Source organism: Carcharhinus amblyrhynchos, chromosome 7 (assembly GCF_965287045.1).
Source record: "Carcharhinus amblyrhynchos chromosome 7, sCarAmb.v2.hapA, whole genome shotgun sequence".
Taxonomy (NCBI): domain Eukaryota; kingdom Metazoa; phylum Chordata; class Chondrichthyes; order Carcharhiniformes; family Carcharhinidae; genus Carcharhinus; species Carcharhinus amblyrhynchos.
In genome coordinates this window covers 94,021,272-94,043,953 of record NC_137330.1, presented here as the reverse complement: position 1 = coordinate 94,043,953, position 22,682 = coordinate 94,021,272, and the positions used below count along the sequence as shown (strand labels likewise).

At 42.4% G+C, this 22,682-nt stretch overlaps 1 protein-coding gene across 4 annotated transcripts in view; it reads right to left on the bottom strand.

Annotated features, from left to right (window-relative positions):
- The window catches only part of lca5 (lebercilin LCA5), an 86,112-nt gene that overhangs the window by 60,409 nt on the left and 3,021 nt on the right, over positions 1 to 22,682 (bottom strand). For 3 of the 4 annotated variants that reach the window (XM_080192801.1, XM_080192800.1, XM_080192802.1), the window contains exon 2: positions 9,193 to 9,592. In XM_080192801.1, coding sequence (XP_080048927.1) covers positions 9,193 to 9,556 — 364 coding nt within the window. In that variant the 5' untranslated portion in view covers positions 9,557 to 9,592. Of the gene's footprint in view, positions 1 to 9,192; positions 9,593 to 10,197; positions 10,230 to 22,682 lie in introns of all 4 variants that reach the window. The other variant, XM_080192803.1, reaches the window with a different exon arrangement.

Sequence of the window (22,682 nt, the reverse complement as noted above, 5' to 3'; positions counted from 1 at the left end):
TTGCACTGATGTGCTGGGCTCCCCCATCATTGAGGATGGGAATACTTGTGAAGTCTCCAGTTAATTGTTTAGTTGTCACCCACACTGTTCACAATTAGATTAGATCATTTAGTTCTGTCTATCGCTTGCTGCTTACTACACAAGTAGTCCAGTGTTGCATTTTCACCAGGTTGGCACCATATTTTTAAGTGTGCCTGGTGTGGCTCCTGGCATGCCCAATTGTGCTCTTCATTGAACCAAGATTGATCCCCTGGCTTAGTGGTAATAGCAGAGTGGAGGATATGCTGGATCATAAGGTTAGAGTGTGGTCAAGTACAATTCTGCCACTGCAGCCGATGACACACAATGCCTCATGGATGCCCAGTCTTAAATTCTGTTGGGAATCTATCCCATTTAGCACAGTGGGAGCGCGACACAAGATGATAGGGGGTATACTTAATATGAAGATGGGACACTTAATATGAAGATGGGACTTCGTCTTGGCAAGGACTAGGGCTACGGCCATTCCTACAGACATTGTCATGGGCAGATGTATCATAGGAATGGGGCAAAATGTTGATGAGTCTCTGGAGCTGATGATTTGCATCCTTAGGTCCAGTGCCTGCAATGGATGCATTGGCTGCAATCTTCCAAAAATCTCTCGATTCTGGTAAGGTCCCAGTAGATTAGAAAACCACAAATTTAGCACCTCTATGTGAGAAGAAGGGATGTATAGGTTAAGGGAACTAGTGGGATAAATATGTGGGGTTACAGGTATAGGGCTTCAATAAGATGTCTGTCAGAGAGTCAATGCAGACCTTATGGGCCAAATGACCTCCTTCTGCCCTGTAGGGATTCTATTATCCTTTGAAGCAATTAACAGCAGATGTAAACTGACACAAAAGTCAAAAAGTTTGCTTGTTTGTACCTTCACAATAGTGGGGAAGGATTGGCAGGCTGATTATCACCACCAGTTGTTCCCATGATGGCTACATTGTCAACAATTTTAAGCCACTGTTGAACTATATATATTGGTTATTATACTACAGGAGTAAAATTATTGATGGTGATTACTCTTAATAAAGGAAGAGATTAATGCAATTGCAGCAGTGCTCTGTATCATACTTGTTTTGATACTGGTAGGCCTTAACCCCAGACCCATTTTTATGTGTATGCATGCAAGGAGGTTGAAGGGTCAATTAGTATTGTCTGTGTTTGGCACTCCTGGCATCTGTCAGTGGCTACCCTAAAGTGGAGCCAACGAAGGTCAGCAAGTAGGGGGGGCTCAGGAGACTCGGGTGTAGAGGCTTTCAGCCTAGTTGAAGGGATGCCTCTTTTACCTAGAAAACAGTATTATAGAAACTAGAAGCAGGAGTAGGCCACTCAGCCGTTCAAGTCTGCTCCGCAATTCATCTTGATCATAGTTGATCATCAAATTCAATATTCTGACCCCACCCTTCCTCCCATATCCCTTGATCCCTTTAGCCCCAAGAGCTAATTTCTTCTTGAAATCCGACATTGGTGGGACAGAGATAAAGGAAGAGAAAAGGAAAGGAAAGGGGGATAAAATGGGGGCAAAGGGGGGGGGGCGGTGAAAGAAAAATAAAGACAATAAAGTAGTAAAAGATAGAGAACAGTTAAAAATCAAATTAAAACATAGGGGTAGGGGTGGGGTACAGCTAATCATCTGAAGTTGAATTCGATGCTGAGACTGGAAAGCTGTAATGTGCCTCTTTGGAAGATGAGCTGCTGTTCCCTCCGGTTGGTGTTGAGCTTCACAAGCCTTTTTCATTTACCTTCTTTACTGCTTGCTGTACCTGTATTCTTACTTCCAGTGACTGATGCACGAGGACTCCAAGATTTGTTGAGTGTCCACTTCTCTCAATTTACATCCATTCAAGTCGTAATCTGCCTTCCTATTATTGCTACCAAAGTGGATGACCTCACATTTATCCACATTATACTGCAGATGTCCACAAAGTAAAAAGTCTGACAACACCAGGTTTTAGTCCAACTAAAACCTGGTGTTGTCAGACTTTTTACTGTGTTTACGCCAGTCCAACGCCGGCATACCCACATGATGTCCACAAACTCAGCCTGTCCAAATCACCATGAAGCATCTCTGCATCTTCCTCATAGCTCACCTCCCACCCAACTTTGTATTATCTGCAAATTTAGAAAGAATACATTTAGTTCCTGCTTGCAAATCATTAATATGTAATGTGAACAGCTGGGATCCTTGCCCAGATCATTGTGGAATCCCAGTAGTTACTGACTGCCAATCAGAATAATACCCATTTATGCCAACTCCTTGCTTCCTATTTGCTAACCAACTTTCTATCTATCTCAATCCTATACGAGATCCCATCATCTAAAAAGGATGAAAGAAAAGCAGTGAGGAAAGAATTCCAAAGTTTAAAAGCTAGGCAACTGAGGGTACAACAGCTAGTGTTGGAAGATACCCATATCTTGCTCTGGGTCCAAAAGTACCACAACTTTAAAATTCTCATTCTTGTCTTCAACCCCCTTTGGAGTTTCAATCCTCCCTATCTCTACAACTTCCTTTAGCTGTCATCCAAGATCTATGCTCCTCCTTTTCTGGCCTCTTTTATGTGACCCCCAATCCTTGATTTTCAACACCACTAATTGCTGGCAGTCACTTTAATTCCCAAGATTTGGAAATCCCTGAGTGACAGGAAACAGAGTCGTGGTTAATGGATATTTGACCAAAATGGAGGAAGGCTTAAATTGGGGTTCCCCCAGGGGTCAGTGTTTTTGTTTTTTGTTATATATTAATGAACTAGATCTTGTCATATAAGGCACAATTTTGACATTTTTCATTTGGTACAAAACTGGGAAGTCTTTTGAGGAGGATGCTACAAAACTTCAAAAAGGACAGACGAATTGATGAAATGGGCAGACAAGCGGCAGATGAAGTTCAGTGTGGAGAAATGTGAAATGGAGAACATAGAAAGACAACATTGAGAGTGTTCAACTCTGAAAGGGGGGGGCAGGAGCAGAGGAACCTAGGTCCATTTGTGCAGGAATCAGTGAAGATGGTAGGACAGGTTGAGAAAATGATTAATAAAGCAAATAGTATCCTAGGCTTTATTAATAGGGGCATTGTGAACAAGAACAAGGAAGTTAGGCTAAACCTGTTCAAGTCCTAGTTCAGCCTCAGCTGGAGTACTGCATCCAAGCCTAGGACCAAACTACAGGGAAGATGTGAAGGCATTGGAAACAATGCAGAAAAAAAATCATGAGAATGGCTGCAAGGATGAGAAACATTAGTTACAAAGATAGATTGGAGAAGTTAAGAGTGTTTTCCTTCAAGAAAGCGGAAGGGAAATTTGACAAAGGTATTCAAAATCACGAAGGGTTTTCACAGAAAGGTAGGAGAAAGTATTCCCATTCATGAAACTGAGAATGAGAGGACAAAGATTTAAAACAATTGGAAAAAGCAGCAAAAATGAGAAAAAATATTTCAACACAGCAAACTGATGTGGGAGGAAACCAGAGCACCTTGAGGAAATCCACACAGACACAAGGAGAATGTGCAAACTCCACACAGACAGCGGCTCAAGCTGGGAACTGAACCTGGGTCCTGGCACTGTGAAGCAACAGCGCTAAGTATTGTGCCACCCCATGCCGTCCCAAATGACTAGATTTTTGCTGTCCCAAGAGCATTCAGGGATATGAAGCCAATGGAGATAAAGACACATTATCATTGAATGGCAGCACAGGCACAAAGTATTGACTGAGTTACTCCTGTCCCTACTTTAATGGGACTTTGTAACTTAAAGGATTTCACAGAAGTGTTATCAAACATTTGCCACCAAGCCACCAAAGATCACAGAATTGTTACTGCACAAGAGGCGATCTTGCCTGTCATATCTGCATTGGCTCTGCAATAGTGCCCTTCACCTGCCTTCTCCCTACAACTTTGTACATTCTTCCTTTTCAAAAAACAATTTAATTCCCTTTTGAATACCTCAAGTGAACTTGCTCCACCAGACACATAAGTTATGCATTACAGCTTGCTGATACAAAAGAAAAACCCATTTATCTCAATTCTGCTTTCTGTTAATCAACCAATCCTTCATTTGAGTTAATATGTTATCCCCTACGCCATGTGCTTTCTTCATGTTTAGTGACCTTTGGTGCCTTTTGGAAATCCAAGCACGCATTTACTGGTCCTTCTTTATCCACCGTGAATGTTACTGTCAAAGTAACTAATAGGTTAATTAAACTGGATTTCTCTTTCATGAAACCTTCCTGATCAAATTGTGATTATCCTGTTATAACCTCCTTAATAATGGATTCCAGCAGTTTCCATGTAACAGATGTTAGGTTAACTGGCATGTAGTTTTCTGCTTTCTACCTTCCTCCTATTTTAAATAAAGATGTTACATTGGCTATTTTCCAATCCAATGTAACCTTTCCAGAACGCAAGGAATTTTGGAAGATTATAACCAATGAATCTGCTATCTGTGCCACCACTTCTTTTAAGGTCTGAGGATACAGGCCATCTAGTCCCAAGGACTTGTCAGCCTTTAAATTAAATAGTTTTCCAAGCATCCGGGTGATGGTACATGTATTAATTTCATCCCCCCCCATCATCTCTTGATTTTCAAGAACATTAAGTTTTCCAAATCCTCTACCATGAGAGGACACAAAAATGCCTGTTCAACACCACTGCCGTTTCTTTTGTTTTCCATTCTACATCAATTGGAACAAAGTAGAAATGGCTGAAAGTTTCAAGTTTTTAGGTCTCCAGATCACCAAGAACCTGTCCTGGTCACCCCACACTGACACTATAGTTAACAAAACCCAACAATGCCTCTACTTTCTCAGAAGACTAAGGAAATTTGGTGTGTCATCTACCTCTCACCAACTTTTACAGGTGCACCATAGAAAGCATTCATTCTGGTTGTATCACAGCTTGGTATGGCTCCTGCTCTGCCCAAGACCGCAAGAAACAACAAAAGGTCATGAATGTAGCCCAATCCATCACATTAACCATCCTCCCCTTGGTTGACTCTGTCCACACTTCCCACTGCCTCAAAAAAGCAGTCAGCATAATTAAGGGCCCTACACACACAGAATATTCTCTCTTCCATCTTCTTCAGTCACGAAAAAGATACAAAAGTCTAAGGTCACGTCCCCAACGACTCAAGAACAGCTTCTTCCCTGCTGCCATCAGACTTTTGAATGGACCCACCTCGCATTAAGTTGATCTTTCTCTACAACCTAGCTATGACAGTAACACTACATTCTGCACTCTCTCGTTTCCTTCTCTATGAATGGTATGTTTTGTCTGTATAGCACGGAACATTATTTTTCACTGTATACTAATATATGTGACAATAATAAATCAACTCAAAAAATTATCAATTGCCCAGGCTCTCTCATGTGAACCAACACTAGCTTTAGTTACTCTTTTCCTGTTCAAATATTCGTAGAAACTTTTACTATTTGCTTGTATATCACTAGCTATCTTTCTCTTTGTCTCTTTTTAGAGATTCTCTTTAAACATCTGTCCAATCCTCTGACCTACCACTAATCTTTGTAGAGTTGTACAGTGTATCTTCAATTTAATACCATCCTGACTTCCTTTTTTAGCCACAGATAATGCATCCTTCTGAAACAGCCTCTCTTTATCACTAGGATAAAATGTTTGAGCATTATTAAGTATCTCTTTGAAAGTCTGCCACTGTGACTTGACTGTACTACCTTTCAACCTCATTGTTACCCAGGTCACCTTAGCCAACTTTGCCTTTGTACTCACCTTTATTTAGGTTTAAAACATTAGTCATGGACCCTTTACTTCTCCATTTCAAACTGAATACAAAATTCTATATTATTGTGATCACTGTCACCTAGAGGTTCCTTCCCATGAGATCACTGATTAATTCTGTCTCGTTGTACATTACCAAGTCTAGGTTAGAGCCTGCTCCCTTGTTGACTCTAGAATTACTGCTCTAAAGAAATTATCTAAAAAGAGATGAATTTATTTTCCAAGCTACCTTTGCCAATCTGATTCTCCCAAAATGCACGTAGACAATAGTCACGCATGATCATCAGAGTACCTTTCTTACACACCCCATTTATTTCTTCCTGTATGCTCCATCCTATAGTGTAACTACTGTTGGAGTCTATAAACTACTCCCACAAGTGAATTCTTGCCGTTCCTTGTTGCTGTCCCCACCATCTTTTCCTAACTTCCTGTTGTTTTGATACATCAAATACCCTTCAACAATCAGGTCCCAGTCTCAGGTATTAAGAAACATGGTTGAAAGGTGATCATGAGACCACACATATTTATCTCTATCTATGCTAACAATTCATCCCTTTTGTTACAAATGCTACATGGAATCAGACACAGGACCTTAAACTCTTTTTTTCCTACCATTTTCAGCTTCAGCTGCTGGTGCACTCTTACAATTAAATGTTCTGTGCCTTCTTGTCACACTCAAACTCGTTACCCAAATTCCTGCCCTGCTCCATTACATTTTTCTTTCCATTTACTTTACAATATATCTTCTCATATGATCCCTCCTCCCCTACTGTTTAAAGTTTTCTCTGCCAACCTAGTTATATGATTTTCTAGAACACTAGTCCCAGTTTGGTTTCAGTGTAGACTGTCTCAACGGTACAACTTCCACTTTCCCCAGCACTGGGGCCAATGGAATCGGAACCTATTTTTTCCACACCAAACTCTGAGCCACACATCCATTTCTCTCATTTTATCTACCCCACCACCTTGCTCGTGGCTCATACAATAATCCAAAGATTATTAACCTTGAGGTTCTGTTCTTCAATTTAGCCACTAGTTGTTAATAATCCCTCTCCAGCCCAGAGCAAATGTTCTTGATGCTGACACCAGGTAGGCAAAAGAGTTACCTGGACTCATGCTCTTGACTGCAAACAATTATATTTATCCTCTCTGACCGTACTGTCTCCTATTAATACATAGGAACTTAGGAATTAGGAGAAATAGGCAAATTTAGCCTCCTGAGCCTGCTCCACCGTTCAATCAGGTCATGGCTGATCTGTCTCTGGTCTCAAATCCACCTCCTCACCCATTCCCCATATCTCATAATCCCTTTTTTGTTAGAAATAAAATACCACATTCCTCTTCACTTCCTTCACTTGAATGGCATCCTTTACCGAGGTGCCACAGTCAGTCCCCTTATCCACTTTCTCCACATCCAAAAAACATCTCGTTCCTGTTCGACAAAGTCAGGGCTTAGGTTTCTCCATCACTAAATGCTGCTTTCCCTATGTGCCTGACTTGCAGCCACACCCTGCTCTCCTTGACCATTGGCCAACTTCAACATTCTGCTGAGCTGAAGAGGAGTGGTTGCCTCCTAGAACATAGTGTCCAGCTAACTTTTTCTCTCTCTCTCCATGATCTCCCGCCTGTCTGCAACTTCAAATTTCAGCTCAGCAACTCAGAACCGAAATTGGCCAAGCTATAGATACTTATTGCAAATATGGTTTTCCAGGATTGTAGTGCATTCCAGGTTTCCAAATGCTGCAGTCATGGCACACCGACAGCTCTGCCATTTCTGTCGAACATAATTTAATTAGTCAATAATTAACACAGATAAAGAAACAGAAAGTTGCACTCGCCTAGCTTGGAAACAAGGAAGGAAATTCACCAACCACTGGAAGCCGAAAAAAATAGAAGGAACACCTCTTTTGCAGTGTACCAGAAATTCCCACCTGAACCATATTCCCAACTCCTCATTCAATCTTCATTTCATCCAAACATGATCTGGTGTCTGTATGCCCCTTTCTGTGGGTAAGTTTAAATTGAGGTTTTAGTGAATCAGCAGGTAGCTCAGCTTTCTGCTACAGTAATTAACACCTATTGAAGGCAACTTTTAGCTGATTGACAGATAACTCTCACTGTTTAACTAGAATTATTCAACTAACAACTTTGAAAGTAAAAATCAAACTCTTAATCTAAATTTACAATCAAGAAAAGCTCACCAGAATTTCTCTCCAAACAATATTCCCAACTTCTCACTCAATCTACACCTCACTCAGGCATTGTCTCATGTCCACGTGCCCCTTTCTGCCTGTCCCTGAACCTGTGAGTGTCTTAACAAAATGGAAGCCCTTCTTTCCACGTATTCCCCTATCCAGTCTGTTTGTATCTATTTGTATTCCCCCTTTAGCCATGTATTCACTATCCAGTCTGTTTGTATCCAAGCAACTTCTTGTTGCAATATGATGTTTGCTGATTAGAACTGAATACTGTAGTCTGTTTCTGACTACTGAATTGTAAAATCTTTGTCTAACTTCCACAGAATGAACATGGTTAGAGAAATCTATGAAACTAACATTTTATTAGAATTTCTATTGCTTCATGGCATTGAATTGATATTGAAGTAACTAATCTACTGAATCAGAACCGCTTCTGATTATTATGTTGATTGTAGATAGAGAATATACTTTTCTGATCAATGTGTACAAATACATTTCTTAGTATTAATATTTGCCAAGTATCTTTACAATTGATAATAATGGATTGAAACTATTCTGCACACCTCAGATTCTCATGCTTTCCCTATTTCAAGGTGATCAGAATTGATAAATCAATATCAGTATTCATGTCACTAATGTAAACTACAAACAATAAAAGACCATGGAATTTAACACCTGTCAATGTAACATAATACTTGCAATTTTCAAATATATAAAGACTCAAAGTCAGCTGATTCAGCATTTATTAATGCACAGCAACAAAGCCAAGGTGCTTGGATGCAACTGTAAAAGTGATAGCTCTTTAAATGCGTATGTATATACAGGCACATATATCTGGGATGATTGGAAGACACATTTTAATCTGCCAATGAGTAAACAGTGAGGGATGTCTTCTACAATCCACAGAATGAAATAAGCACATCTCCTGAATACTCTTCTTTTCCATTTTTTGAACCAACTTCTTGTTAAGTCCAGAAATGATCCTTGATCCTTTTAAACTGTCTTTCAAGTCATGCTTTTCAGTCCAAAAGGGAGTAAAGGTAAGGAATTCCGCTATTACTCAATGGCATCCTTAAACCAGCTAAGGAGTTTCTTCAGGCTGAATCAAGTTCTCCTAAATTCACTTTTTAAAATTACAGGATATCATTAGTAATTTCTCTTAACATTCTGCCCAAAAATGATTTAAACTATAGTTACAAATAAAATGAACAAGCTTACCTTGATTATGGTTTAGATTGAGAGACTTTTGTTTTGCTTGTCCTTTTCTCTTAGGACTAGGTGTTCTGGATCTGGAGGTTTCTGAGTAATACTGATCAGATGTATATGATGAATTATCATAATCATCTGAATAATAGGAGTCACTATTTTTATCATAGTCCATGTCCTTTTTAGTCTTCACTGAATCTCTCATTGTGTTCCCACTACTTTGAAGTGATTTGATTTTCTTTTTTTTGTCACTGCATGAGCTATTACCACTTGGTACAAACTTTCTTCGTGAACTAGCTTTACCAGACTGCAGAATTCTTTCAGTTTCTGAATCTACTGTAGTGTCTTCATTAAAGTATCCATCTTGGGATTCCATGTTGGTCCAAGACAGTTCTCATCCACAACCTTTGGGCTTGAAAATAAAAATAAATCATTTTTCAGTGAGTGGAATGCAATCCTGTAAATTTTTTATCAAAGTAAGGCAATGCTGTGCTGGCAATTGGAACTTTTTTTGACTCGTATAGCTTATGAAGCAAAGACAGCACAGAACAACACTGTCCTTATTCCCCACCACACTCCCATGCACCCACACAAAAACAAAAAACCACATTCGATGCTCCCTAATTTAGCAGTGCGATTATTCCAATTTGCAGAACACCTATTCTACAGACAGCCTAATTAAGAGGACAGAAACTTTATTGCCACTTTGATGTCTATAATCCCTTTATTTAGGGCACTCAATAGCGATAAGTGAAAATTTTAATCTGTCTGCTAAAGATCAAACACAGGAAACACAAAACAAAATCTCACTAGGGATTGATGCTCAAATATACTGTTGAAGAAGTCAAGATTTGCTGACAGCCAATACCTGAATGCCTGAAGAATAAAAATAAAATCAGAGAGTCTAAATTTCAGAGGAGCAGGTTATACTCAAAGCGTATGAAAGCATGACCAATGCCACATTTGTTGATGAAATATTGTACATGTTGAATCATAAAATATCAAGTTTCTAACTACCTTGAAATAGTTTTGTCATACAGCTAGATCATCTGAGGAGACAGAAAAGCATACGTATTACCAACCTCACAAATAACAATTTTTCAACACTGTGCTATGCTTGTTAGTACAAATGTTGAATTAGTTAATCACTATCCTAAAAAGCTTTTTTGACACTGAACCACTGTCAAATCACTGTCAGTAACTAGCATAAAAACTGATAGCATGACTAACGTTTTTCTTTAAAATAAGATTATATTTAAAGAAGCTTGCTCAATACAGAATCAGAATTGTTCGCATGCAGGTGGCCATTTGGCCCGAGTCTGCACTGGCTCTCTGAAAGAGCATTCTATCTAATCCCATTCTTGTGCCTTATTCCCATAACCTTGCATATTCTTTCATTTCAGAGAGGAATCCTTTTGATACCTTGATCAACCTGCCTCCACCACCCTGTCAGGGAGTTTGTTCCAGAATCCAATCACTCTTATGTTCCTATGCTGAGGCTAACAAAGCTAAACTTACTTTCACTAGGAAAACAACTGAAGAGCGACATAATCCTCATCTTCCGAAAAGTGAAATGAATAGACTATAGTGATGACTTTTCCAGCTGCTAAACTAAAACACAAATTGAAATAAACAAGCCTCATGTACGACTTAAAAAAAACCATCTGGTGCTTTCTTCCCTCAGATTATATAAAAGCAGTAAATGTTTCTATTCAAAATGAATTTGAATAAATATTTAATTGGTGACAAGACTGAAGGTTTTAGAACAAAGAACAAAAACAGCCCGGGAAACAGGCCCTTCGGCCCAACGAGCCCGCGCTGCCATTTTAACATTACCAGTCCCCCCTCCACCCATGACCCTTATCTATTGTTTTATGGCAATCCACGTTGAGGGAAACTTATTTAGGGACAATTTATTACTTCCAATCAGCCTAATAGCACATCTTTGGGGTGTGGGAGAAAACCAGAGCACCCAGAGAAAACCCACACAAGCACAGGGAGAACGCGCAAACTCCCACAGACACTGGCCCAAATCTATGTGTCTGCACAGCAAACAGTGATAGTCACTGAGCTGTCGTGTTGCCCAGCATCTGGTCCAGTTTAAGCACACACTAACGACATGAAGCACTAGGCCAATCTCGAACATTCAAGAGCAGCCCAAGTACGACCCATCGCGTGTATGCCCCTTGTTGGGCAACAAGGCGGACCAAATTAAAACCTCTGAATTAGAAGAGACAAAACATTATTATCATACCATTTCCTTTTACATTACCAGGGGCATCCCAATGCTAATGAACCTTATTTAAAACAATCTCCTATATCCTCCCATCTCCAACCCACTCATGTGCCTGTCTAAGTTACTCAAACAACTCCAGCGTGCTTGCCTCCACCACCTTACTTTTGCAGGAGGTGATGCCAACGTTACAAAAGGATATGAAAGATCCTTTGCTCGTGGACTAAGGGATAAGGGCAACGCCATAAGGTACTCAGGTTTGGATGGTTGAGTTTAATGGATATTCTTTGGGTTGACTTAACATTGGTGATTAAGATGAAGTGTTAATCGTATACCCTCAAATAATTTGTTGGGCCATTATCAGTTATTTGGTAAATACAAGTAATCTGTAAAACACTGGACTGGTTCATATACACTTTGTTTTGAGTGACATTTTTTCTCTAGATACTGTCAACAATGAAAGAGCATGAAAAAATATTAATACAGCACACTTTTAAAAACTGAGGTTAAAAATTGCTGTAGATTAAAACTGCACATTTAATCAGAAGTTAGAAGAACATAAATGGGGATTCATTTTGAACCAACGTAAAAACAAAAAATTTGTCAACTGGACTTTGCTCACATCAAGCATCAGTTACCTGATGAAGGCCCAGATTATGAGTGAAATTTCACACATGGGAATACGTAAGACTGGAAAATATATTTTGGTTCATCCAGACAATCCAAAAATTCACAGATCGTAGGGTTAAGTACCATTGTTCTTTATCAGATGCCTATTTGATTCCCTATATGAAAAAAATTACTGCTCTCTGTAACACATTCTGTATTCAATCTTAAATAAACTACAATTTCCTCTAGTTAAACACTGGATAAGCTGAAGCCATCATCTTCAGAATGCACCACAAAAAATACCAAGACCACCACTGTTCAAGTTGAACCAATGTTTAGAATCTCAGCATTCTATTTAACCAACTTGAACAACTGCTAATGTACCCTCTCCATACTCTACCACAAACACTACCCTTCCATCCATCTAGCATTTCCTAGCTCTTCCAAAGCTCTCACGATCACTTGTAATACTTAGTTCATACAACTCCGCAATCTTCAGTTCATCTAATTCCCAACTGTCTGTCCTATGCTGCATACCATCATTCCTATTTGTTGTTGACCTACACTGATACCAATCTCCCAATGGTTCCAATTTAAAATTCTTGCCCTTGTTTGCAAATTTCTGGCTTTCTCGATACTACAGGCCACGACATTTGCTTGCCTTTTTGGTCTGTAATGCAATCCCATTTCTTTCACCTGAACGTGGTGCCTTTATCCACCTCAGCCCCATGCTCTAAAATCCTCTTCCTAAATCCCTCTGCTTCTTCATTTCCCTCACTTCTTATAAGATCTTCCTGAAAACACGCCTCTCTTGATAACACCGTATCATCATCATCATCATCATCTTGGTCCTGACATCTATTTTTATCAAATTAAAATACAATGATGTACTTTGAGGGGTATTTCCATATAAAAGGTGTTGTAAGTATACACTGTGACTTGAACATAGAACATAGAACATTACAGTGCAGAACAGGCCCTTCGGCCCACGATGTTGCGCCGACCAGTTAAAAAACAATGACCCACTAACCTAAACCAATCCCTTTTCGTCCATAAACCTATCCACGGATCTCTTAAACGCCCCCAAACTAGGCGCATTTACAACCGCAGCAGGCAGGGCATTCCAATCCCTCACCACCCTCTGGGTAAAGAACCTACCCCTGACATCCGTCCTGTAACTACCCCCCCTTAATTTAAAGCCATGCCCCCTCCTGCTAGCTTTCTCCATCCGAGGAAAAAGGCTATCACTGTCCACCCTATCTAAACCTCTAATCATCTTATATGTTTCAATAAGATCCCCTCTTAGCCGTCTTCTTTCCAGCGAAAACAACCCCAAATCCCTCAGTCTCTCCTCATAGGACCTCCCCTCCATACCAGGCAACATCCTGGTAAACCTCCTCTGCACCCTCTCCAAAGCCTCCACATCCTTCCTGTATTGTGGGGACCAGAACTGCACACAGTACTCCAAGTGCAGCCGCACCAGAGTTGTGTACAGTTGCAACATGACGCTGCGACTCCTAAATTCAATCCCCCTACCAATAAACGCCAAGACACCGTATGCCTTCTTAACAACCCTATCTGCTTGATTCCCAACTTTCAGGGATCTATGTACACATACACCTAGATCCCTCTGTTCATCCACACTATTCAAAGTCCTCCCGTTACTTTTTGGTGTGCTTTTTGGTGATAGTGACCACAATTCGGTTACGTTCACCTTAGTGATGGAAAGGGATAGGCATGAACCTCGGGTCAGTAGTTTTAGCTGGGGGAAGGGTAATTATGAGGCCATTAGGAGAGAATTAGGAAGCATTGGTTGGACTAGGAGATTACAGGGACTAGGAACGTCTGAAATGTGGAGTTTTTTCAAGGAGCAGCTACTGTGGGTCTGTGATAGGTATGTCCCTGTCAGGCAAGGAGGAATTGGTAGGGCTAGGGAACCATGGTGCACAAAAAAAGTTGATTTGTTGGTTAGGAAGAAGAAGGAGGCTTATGTTCGGATGAGGCTTGAGGGCTCGGGTAGTGCAGTAGAAAGCTTTAGATTGGCTAGGAGGGAGTTGAAGAGGGAGTTAAGAAGGGCTAGAAGAGGGCATGAGATGACTTTGGCTGATAGGATTAAGGAGAATCCTAAGGTGTTCTATAGGTATGTCAAGAACAGAAGGTTGGTCAGGGCAAGATTAGGGCCAGTTACAGACAGTAGGGGGAAGTTGTGTGTGGAACCGGAAGAGATTGGAGAGGCATTGAACCATTATTTCTCTTCGGTGTTCACGCAGGACGATATGAATGTAGCTGAGGAGGTCACTGGGGTGAAGGGGTGTAAAATAGAAAGTATTGTAGTTGATACAGAGGATGTGTTGGATATTCTAGATGGGTTGAAAATAGATAAGTCCCCTGGTCCAGACGGGATTTACCCTAGGATTCTATGGGAGGCAAGAGAGGTGATTGCAGAGCCACTGGCTCTGATCTTCAGGTCGTCGTTGGTCTCTGGTATAGTACCGGAAGATTGGAGGACAGCGAACGTTGTCCCATTGTTTAAGAAGGGGAGCAGAGACTTCCCTGGGAATTATAGACCAGTGAGTCTTACTTCTGTAGTGGGCAAGGTTTTAGAAAGAATTATTAGGGATAGGATTTATAGTTATTTGGAGAGTAATGAATTGATTAGAGATAGTCAGCATGGTTTTGTAGCAGGAAGGTCGTGCCTTACTAACCTTATTGAGTTCTTTGAGAAGGTGACCAAAGAGGTGGATAGGGGTAAGGCAGTAGATGTGGCATATATGGATTTTAGTAAGGCGTTTGATAAGGCTCACCATGGTATGCTTCTGCAGAAAATGCAGATGTATGGGATTGGTGGTAATTTAGGTACTTGGATCAGGAATTGGTTAGCAGATAGGAGACAGAGGGTGGTGGTTGATGGTAATTATTCATCATGGAGTTCGGTTACGAGTGGTGTGCCTCAGGGATCTGTTTTGGGGCCACTGCTGTTTGTAATCTTTATTAATGATCTGGATGAGGGTATAGTTGGGTGGATTAGTAAGTTTGCTGATGACACCAAAGTCGGAGGTGTGGTAGATTGTGAGGAAGGGTGTCGAAGTTTGCAGGGTGACTTGGACAGGTTGCAGAGCTGGGCCGCGAGGTGGCGGATGGAGTTTAATGCGGAGAAGTGTGAGGTAATCCATTTCGGTAGGAATAACAGATGTGTTGAGTATAGGGCTAACGGGAGGACTTTGAATAGAGTGGAGGAGCAGAGGGATCTAGGTGTATGTGTACATAGATCCCTGAAAGTTGGGAATCAAGTAGATAAGGTTGTTAAGAAGGCGTACGGTGTCTTGGCGTTTATTGGTAGGGGGATTGAATTTAGGAGTCGCAGCGTCATGTTGCAACTGTACACAACTCTGGTGCGGCCGCACTTGGAGTACTGTGTGCCGTTCTGGTCCCCACATTACAGGAAGGATGTGGAGGCTTTGGAGAGGGTGCAGAGGAGGTTTACCAGGATGTTGCCTGGTATGCAGGGGAGGTCCTATGAGGAGAGACTGAGGGATTTGGGGTTGTTTTCACTGGAAAGAAGGCGGCTAAGAGGGGATCTTATAGAAACATATAAGATGATTAGAGGTTTAGATAGGGTGGATGGTGATAGCCTGTTTCCTCGGATGGAGAAATCTAGCACGAGGGGGCATGGCTTTAAATTAAGGGGGGGTAGTTACAGGACGGATGTCAGGGGCAGGTTCTTTACCCAGAGGGTGGTGAGGGACTGGAATGCCCTGCCTGCTGCAGTTGTAAATGCGCCTAGTTTGGGGGCGTTTAAGAGATTGGTGGATAGGTTTATGGACGAAAAGGGATTGGTTTAGATTAGTGGGTCAATGTTTTTTTTTTAAAAATAAGACTGGTCGGCGCAACATTGTGGGCCGAAGGGCCTGTTCCGCGCTGTAATGTTCTATGTTCTATGTTAGCCCTATACTCAACGCATCTGTTATTCCTACCAAAGTGAATTACCTCACGCTTCTCCGCATTAAACTCCATCCGCCACCTCTCGGCCCAGCTCTGCAACCTGTCCAAGTCTTCCTGCAAACTATGACACCCTTCCTCACAATCTACCACACCTCCGACTTTGGTGTCATCAGCAAATTTACTAATCCACCCAACTATACCCTCATCCAGATCATTAATAAAAATTACAAACAGCAGTGGCCCCAAAACAGATCCCTGAGGCACACCACTCGTAACCGAACTCCATGACGAATATTTACCATCAACCACCACCCTCTGTCTCCTATCTGCTAGCCAATTCCTGATCCAATTTCCTAGATTACCCTCAATCCCATACATCTGCATTTTCTGCAGAAGCCTACCATGGTGAACCTTATCAAACGCCTTACTAAAATCCATATATACCACGTCAACTGCCTTACCTCCATCCACCTCTTTGGTCACTTTTTCAAAAAACTCAATAAGGTTAGTAAGGCACGACCTACCCGCTACAAAAGTTTCGAAGCTCTACAGGAAGGTGATATTCAGTTATAATCTGAACATTGGCCTTGTACATTTTGCAATTCTAGCATTCCCTGCAAAGAATCCACACTAGCAACACCAGTATTATTAAGGTCAGCTGTCACTGGCAGCTGGAACGCACCTGTTCAGAATGATGATTATTTAAATGACCACAGGCAGCACACTTCACAAAAAGAACATTCAGTGAACAACAGTACATAGTTCCTGAGGTTTGAATATACCACAAAAAAGAAATAGACAGAGCTGAAATATTTCAGAAGAATTCTTCTGCAATTGTTTGTAACTGGTAGAACAACAACACTGGGAAGTACAAGTAATCTACGAGTTTTCAGATTAACTGTACAAAGAAACGAAAAAAAGTGTATTTTTAAATAAAATGACAATGTTAGCCAACCTCTGCATCGGCATCCTTTCATCTACAAAAGCTGACGGACACATAGTAAACAAATCCATTTCAGATCGGGTGTCTTCATGTGTTGATAGCTAAAGAGGCCAATCTCGAGAAGCTGGTTCTGTCACACATGAAGTCACCAAGTCTTAGTGTTTTTGACATTGTTGCCAAACCGCTGTAGCCACTGGTCATCATGTAGTGCACACCAACCCACAGGTGATGTTGCCATTTTCTTTCTTGGTCAGCTAGTGACTCCCAAGTGTGATAATCAATATTTAGGGCCATCATGTCACGCTTGCAAGCATTCCTCAAGCAGAACATTTTGCATCCAGCTGGTCATCTGAAGGTAGCTCCTGCTGCCTCACCATGCAGACTCCTTGAGCATGCAACTGTCTTCCATCCTGTGGACATGCCCAAACCAAAGAAACCACCCTTTTGATGAACATTAACAAGCATGGGAGCTTTGCCTTTGAGATTGAAGCCACATTTATGATTCTGACTGCCAAGATATACTCAAAATACACCTAGACAATGAAGCTGGAAATTGCTGAGCTTCCTTTCTTAATAGCTGCAAGTCATCCATGTCAGAAGATGATGAAATACTCACCTGGCACTATGGGCCAGCACAGTGATTAGCACTGCAGCCTCACAGTGCAAGGGACCCAGGTTCGATTCTAGTCTTGGGTGACTGTGTGTGGAGTTTGCATGCTCTCCCCGTGTCTGCATGAGTTTGCTCCAGGTGCTCTGGTTTCTTCCCACAGTCCAAAGATTGGTAAGATTCATTGGCCATGCTAAGTTGTACCTTAGTGTCCCAACATGTGTAGGTTAGGGGAATTAGTGGGCTAAATATACTAGGTTATGGGGAAAGGGCCTGGATAAGATGCTCTGTTGGAGAGTCAGTGCAGATTCAAAGAGCCAAATGGCTTCCTTCTGCACTGTAGAGATTTTATGATCCCATGAAGTAAGGAGATGTCTCTCTGAACTGAATACTATCAGGAGCTGTTTTCTGCAAGGTAGTCATCTCCCAGTCCGCACTTGGTGCTTTCCTTCCTGTCATGAATGAGTTAGATGAAGAACCTTCATCACTCGAGTTTGAGAAAGCCATAAACTGCTTAGAAAATAGAAAGACACCCAGCAAAGTTGTAATTCCAACCGAATTGCAAAAATATGGAAAGTCCCATCTATTACCACATTTTTATAATCTTCTCCTTCTCTGCTTGAAGGTAGATTCCATTCCACAGGTGGTGCGGGATGCAAAAATCATTGTGTTGTCCGAAAACAAAGCCAACACAGACTGAACTAACTACAGGGTCATTTCACGCTTTAGTATCTCAGGGAAAGCCTTTGCTAGGATCATACGTAAAATATTCAATTTACTTGCACAATACAGTTTTTAAACAAGCAACTCTACTACGGACATGATCTTCTCCATATGCCAGCAATGAAGAAAGCAAACGAAATAGTTTATACCTCGCTACAGTACTTGGGTGAATCTCGCTAAGGCACTCAGTCAGCAGAGCACAGCTCTACAAGACTTTGCAAAAAAACTGTCCATAAAAGCTCCTCAGTTTCATCCGCTCCTTCCACGACAAGCAGCACTTCGTAAAAAATGTTTTCGTAGAACGTGGGCATCATTGTCTAGGCCACCATTTGTTGCTTATTCCCAACTGCCCTTGAGAAGATGGTGATGAGCCACCTTCTTGAACCATTCCAGTCCATATGGTCATAGGTACACAAATAGTGCTGTTAGGAAGGGAGTTTCAGAATTTTCTTCCAGGACATTGAAGGAACAGTGATATAGTTTCAATTCAGGAGTGTGCGTGGCTTGGAGGGTACATGCAGGCAATGCTGTTACCATGTATGTGCTGCCCTTGTCCTTTTAGTGCTAGAGTTTGCAAGCTTGGAGGGTACTGTCGAAGAAGCCTTACTGCAGTGGATCTTGTAGATGGCACTGCTGCAACTGTTCATCAGGCATGGAAGGAATATATCTTTAAGCTGGTGGATTGGGTGCCAATTAAGAGAACTGCTTCATCCTTGGATGGTGTTTTTGGACCCACACTCGCTACACTGTAGAGTTTAATGACTCTACTTTCAACGGTTTCACAGTAAAGAATGGAGTGAAACAGGGTTGTAGCCTAGTGCACGGATTGTTTGGCATCTTCTTCTGCATGCTCCTGACTTTTGCCTTCCCTGCAGATATGGAAGGAGTCAACTTGCACACTAGGTCAGATGGCAAGTTCTACAATCTATCAAGACTGAAAACAAGGGCAAAAATACACAGCATCCTAATCAAAGGACTCCTGAGTCTCAACAAAGAAATTAAACCAGACGGACAGCCTGGCATTGACCTAAGCACCGGAAAAAACGGCAAAAAAAAGTACTGTTGACCCTGCAAAGTCCTCCTTACTAACATCTGGGAGCTGGTGCCCAAATTGGGAGAGCTGTCTCACAGACTAGTCAAGCAACCGCCTGATGTAATTATATTCATGGAATCATACCTCACAGATAGGTATATAAGATACTGAAGGGAATAGATAGAGTTAATAGTGAGAGACTGCTCCCTAGACTGGGCACAAACACAAGAGGTCATGATTTAAGGGTGAGGGGGGAGAGGTATAATTTGGAAGTGAGAGGAAGGTTCTTTACGCAGAGAGTTGTGGGGGTGTGGAACGCGCTACCGAGTAGGGTGGTGGAGGCAGGAACGTTGGACTCGTTTAAGGTTCAGTTAGATAGACACGAGTGAAATGAGGATGGAGGGTTATGGTAGGGGCTATTAAATAAGGTTAGAACCTCGGGAGACACCAGAAAAGCAGGCTTGTAAGATTAACGTTTTTGTCTTTTTATTCCGCGGGTGGAGGTCCACCTTGTGTCAAACGAGGGGCATGCACACGGTGAGTCGTGCGTGGGCTGCTCTTGGAAGTTCCGGGAGTGGCCTAGTACTTCGTGTCGGTGTGTGTGCTTGATCCTGGACCGGTAGACGGGCGCCACAACAGCTCAGTGACTAGCACTGCTAGCTGTGCAGATACATGAATTTGGGCCTGTGTCTGTGGGAGTTTGCGCATTCTCCCTGTGGTTGCGTGGGTTTCCTCCGGGCGCTCCGGTTTCCTCCCACACCCCAAAGATGTGCTCTTAGGCTGATTGGTTTTACCAAATTGACACTATTCTCCCCTGAATCTGGCTAAGTTAGGGGTTCCATTCGTAGACATGCAGGGTAGAATAGGTGTAGGGTGATGCGGCAGCACGGGCGCATTGGGCCGAAGGGCCTGTTTCCCGTGCTGGGTTGTTCTTTGTTCTAGATAACACCTCAGACACCACTATTACCATCCCTGGATATGTCCCTCCAGCAGGACAGACCCAGCAGACGTTGCAGCACAGTGGTATACAGTCGGGAGGGAGTTGCTTGGAAGTCCTTAACATCGATTTGAGACCCCATGAGGTTTCATGGCTTCAGATTAAACATAGGCGAGGAAACTTCTGACTGGTTATCACGTATCATTCTCCTTCAGCTAATGAATCAGTATTCCTCCATGTTGAACAACACTTGGAGGAAGCACTGGGGCTGGTAAGGGGGCAAAATGTAGTCTGGGTAGGAGATTTCAAAGTCCATCATCAAGAGTGGTCTGGCAACAGCACTACTGATCAAGCTGGTGGGGTCCGAAAGGATATAACTGCTAGACTGGGTCTGCAGCAGGTGGTGAAGGAACCAACAAGAGGAAAATACATACTTGACTTCATCCTTGCCAGTCTGCCTGCTGTAGATGCATCTGTCCATGACGGTATCAGTAAGAGTGACACCACACAGTCTTTGTGGAGACGAAGCCCCCGTTCACATTGAGAATAACCTCCAACATATTGTGCAGCACTATCACTGTGCTAAATGGGACCAACGATGAACAGTTATAGCAATTCAAGACTGGGCATCATGAGGCGCTGTGGGTCCTCAACAGCAGTGAAACTGTACTCCAACACAATCTGCAACCCCATAGCCCGACATATTCCCCACTCAACATTACCATCAAGCCAGAGGATCAACCCTGGTTCAATGGAGATTGCAGGAAGGCATGCCAGGATCACCAGGCATACCTAAAAATGTCAACCTGGTGAAACTACCAAATAGGACCAAAACTGCATAAATAGCAAGTGATCCCAAAACCAACGATCAGATCTAAGCTCTACAATCCTGTCACATCCAGTCGTGAATGGGGTGGACAATTAAACATCTCACTGGAGGAGGGGGCTCCACAAATATCCCCAGAACATCAGTGCAAAAGATAAGGCTGAAGCATTCGCAGCAATTTTCAGTTAGAAATGCCAAGTGGATGATCCATCTTGGCCTCCTCCAGCCATCTTAGATGCCAGTCTCCAGCGAATTTGATTCACTCCACGTGATATCAAGAAACGGTTTGAGGCACTGGATACTGCAAAGGCAATGGGCCCTGATAACTGGTAATAGTACTGAAGACTTATGCTCCAGAACTTACGGCTCCCCTTGCCAAGCTCTACCCGATAATGTGGAAGATTGCCCAGGTGTATCCTATACATAAAAAGCAGGACAAATCCAACCTGGCCAATTATCACCCAGTCTACTCTCGATCATCAGTGAAGCGCCACCTCAGTAAAGCATCAACAGTGCTATCAAGGAACACCTGCTCAGCAATAACCTCAAAGACCCCAGTTTGGGTTTCGCCAGGGTCACTCAGCTCCTGACCTCATTACAGCCTTCGTTCAAACGTGGGTGAAAGAGCTGAATTCCAAAGATGAAATGAGAGTGACAGCCCTTGACATCAAGGTCGCATTCGACTGAGCGTGGCAGCAAGGAGCCCTAGTAAAACTGGAATCAATAGGTACCGGGGGCAAACTCTCTGCTGGTTGTAGTCATTCCTGGTACATAGGAAGATGGTTGAGATTGTGGAGGGTCAGAGATCACAGCTCCAGAACATCTCTGCAGGCATCTCTCAGGGTTCTGTGTTAGGCCCAACAATCTTCAGCTGCTTCATAGAACATAGAACACTACAGCACAAACAGGCCCTTCGGCCCACGAGTTGTGCCGATCACATCAACACCTACCAACCTACAGACCTATCTATAACCCTCAATCTCATTAAACCCCACATACTCATCCAGAAGTCTTTTAAAAGACCCCAGCGAGTTCGCCTCCACCACCACTGACGGCAGCCGATTCCATTCACTCACCACCCTCTGAGTGAAAAACTTACCCCTAACATCACTTCTGAACCTCCCTCCCCGCACCTTAAATCTGTGTCCTCTCGTAGCAACCATTTCAACCTGGGGAAATAGCCTCTGAGAGTCCACCCTATCTATTCCTCTCAACATTTTGTAAACTTCTATCAGGTCGCCTCTCAACCTTCGTCTCTCCAGGGAAAAGAGTCCCAGCTCCCTCAACCTAACTTCATAAGGCATGCCTCCCAGTCCAGGCAACATCCTTGTAAATCTCCTCTGTACCCTCTCAATAGCTTCTACATCTTTCCTATAGTGAGGCGACCAGAACTGCGCACAATACTCTAAATGAGGCCTGACAAGGGTCTTATAAAGTTGCAGCATTACCTCCCGACTCCTAAACTCAATCCCTCGATTAATGAAGGCCAGTACACCATACGCCTTCTTGACCACCTCCTCCACCTGCGAGGCCGATTTAAGAGTCCTGTGGACCCGGACCCCAAGATCCTTCTGCTCTTCAACACTACTCAGACTTCTTCATCAATGACCTTCCCTCCATCATAAGGCAGAAGTGGTGATATTTGCTGA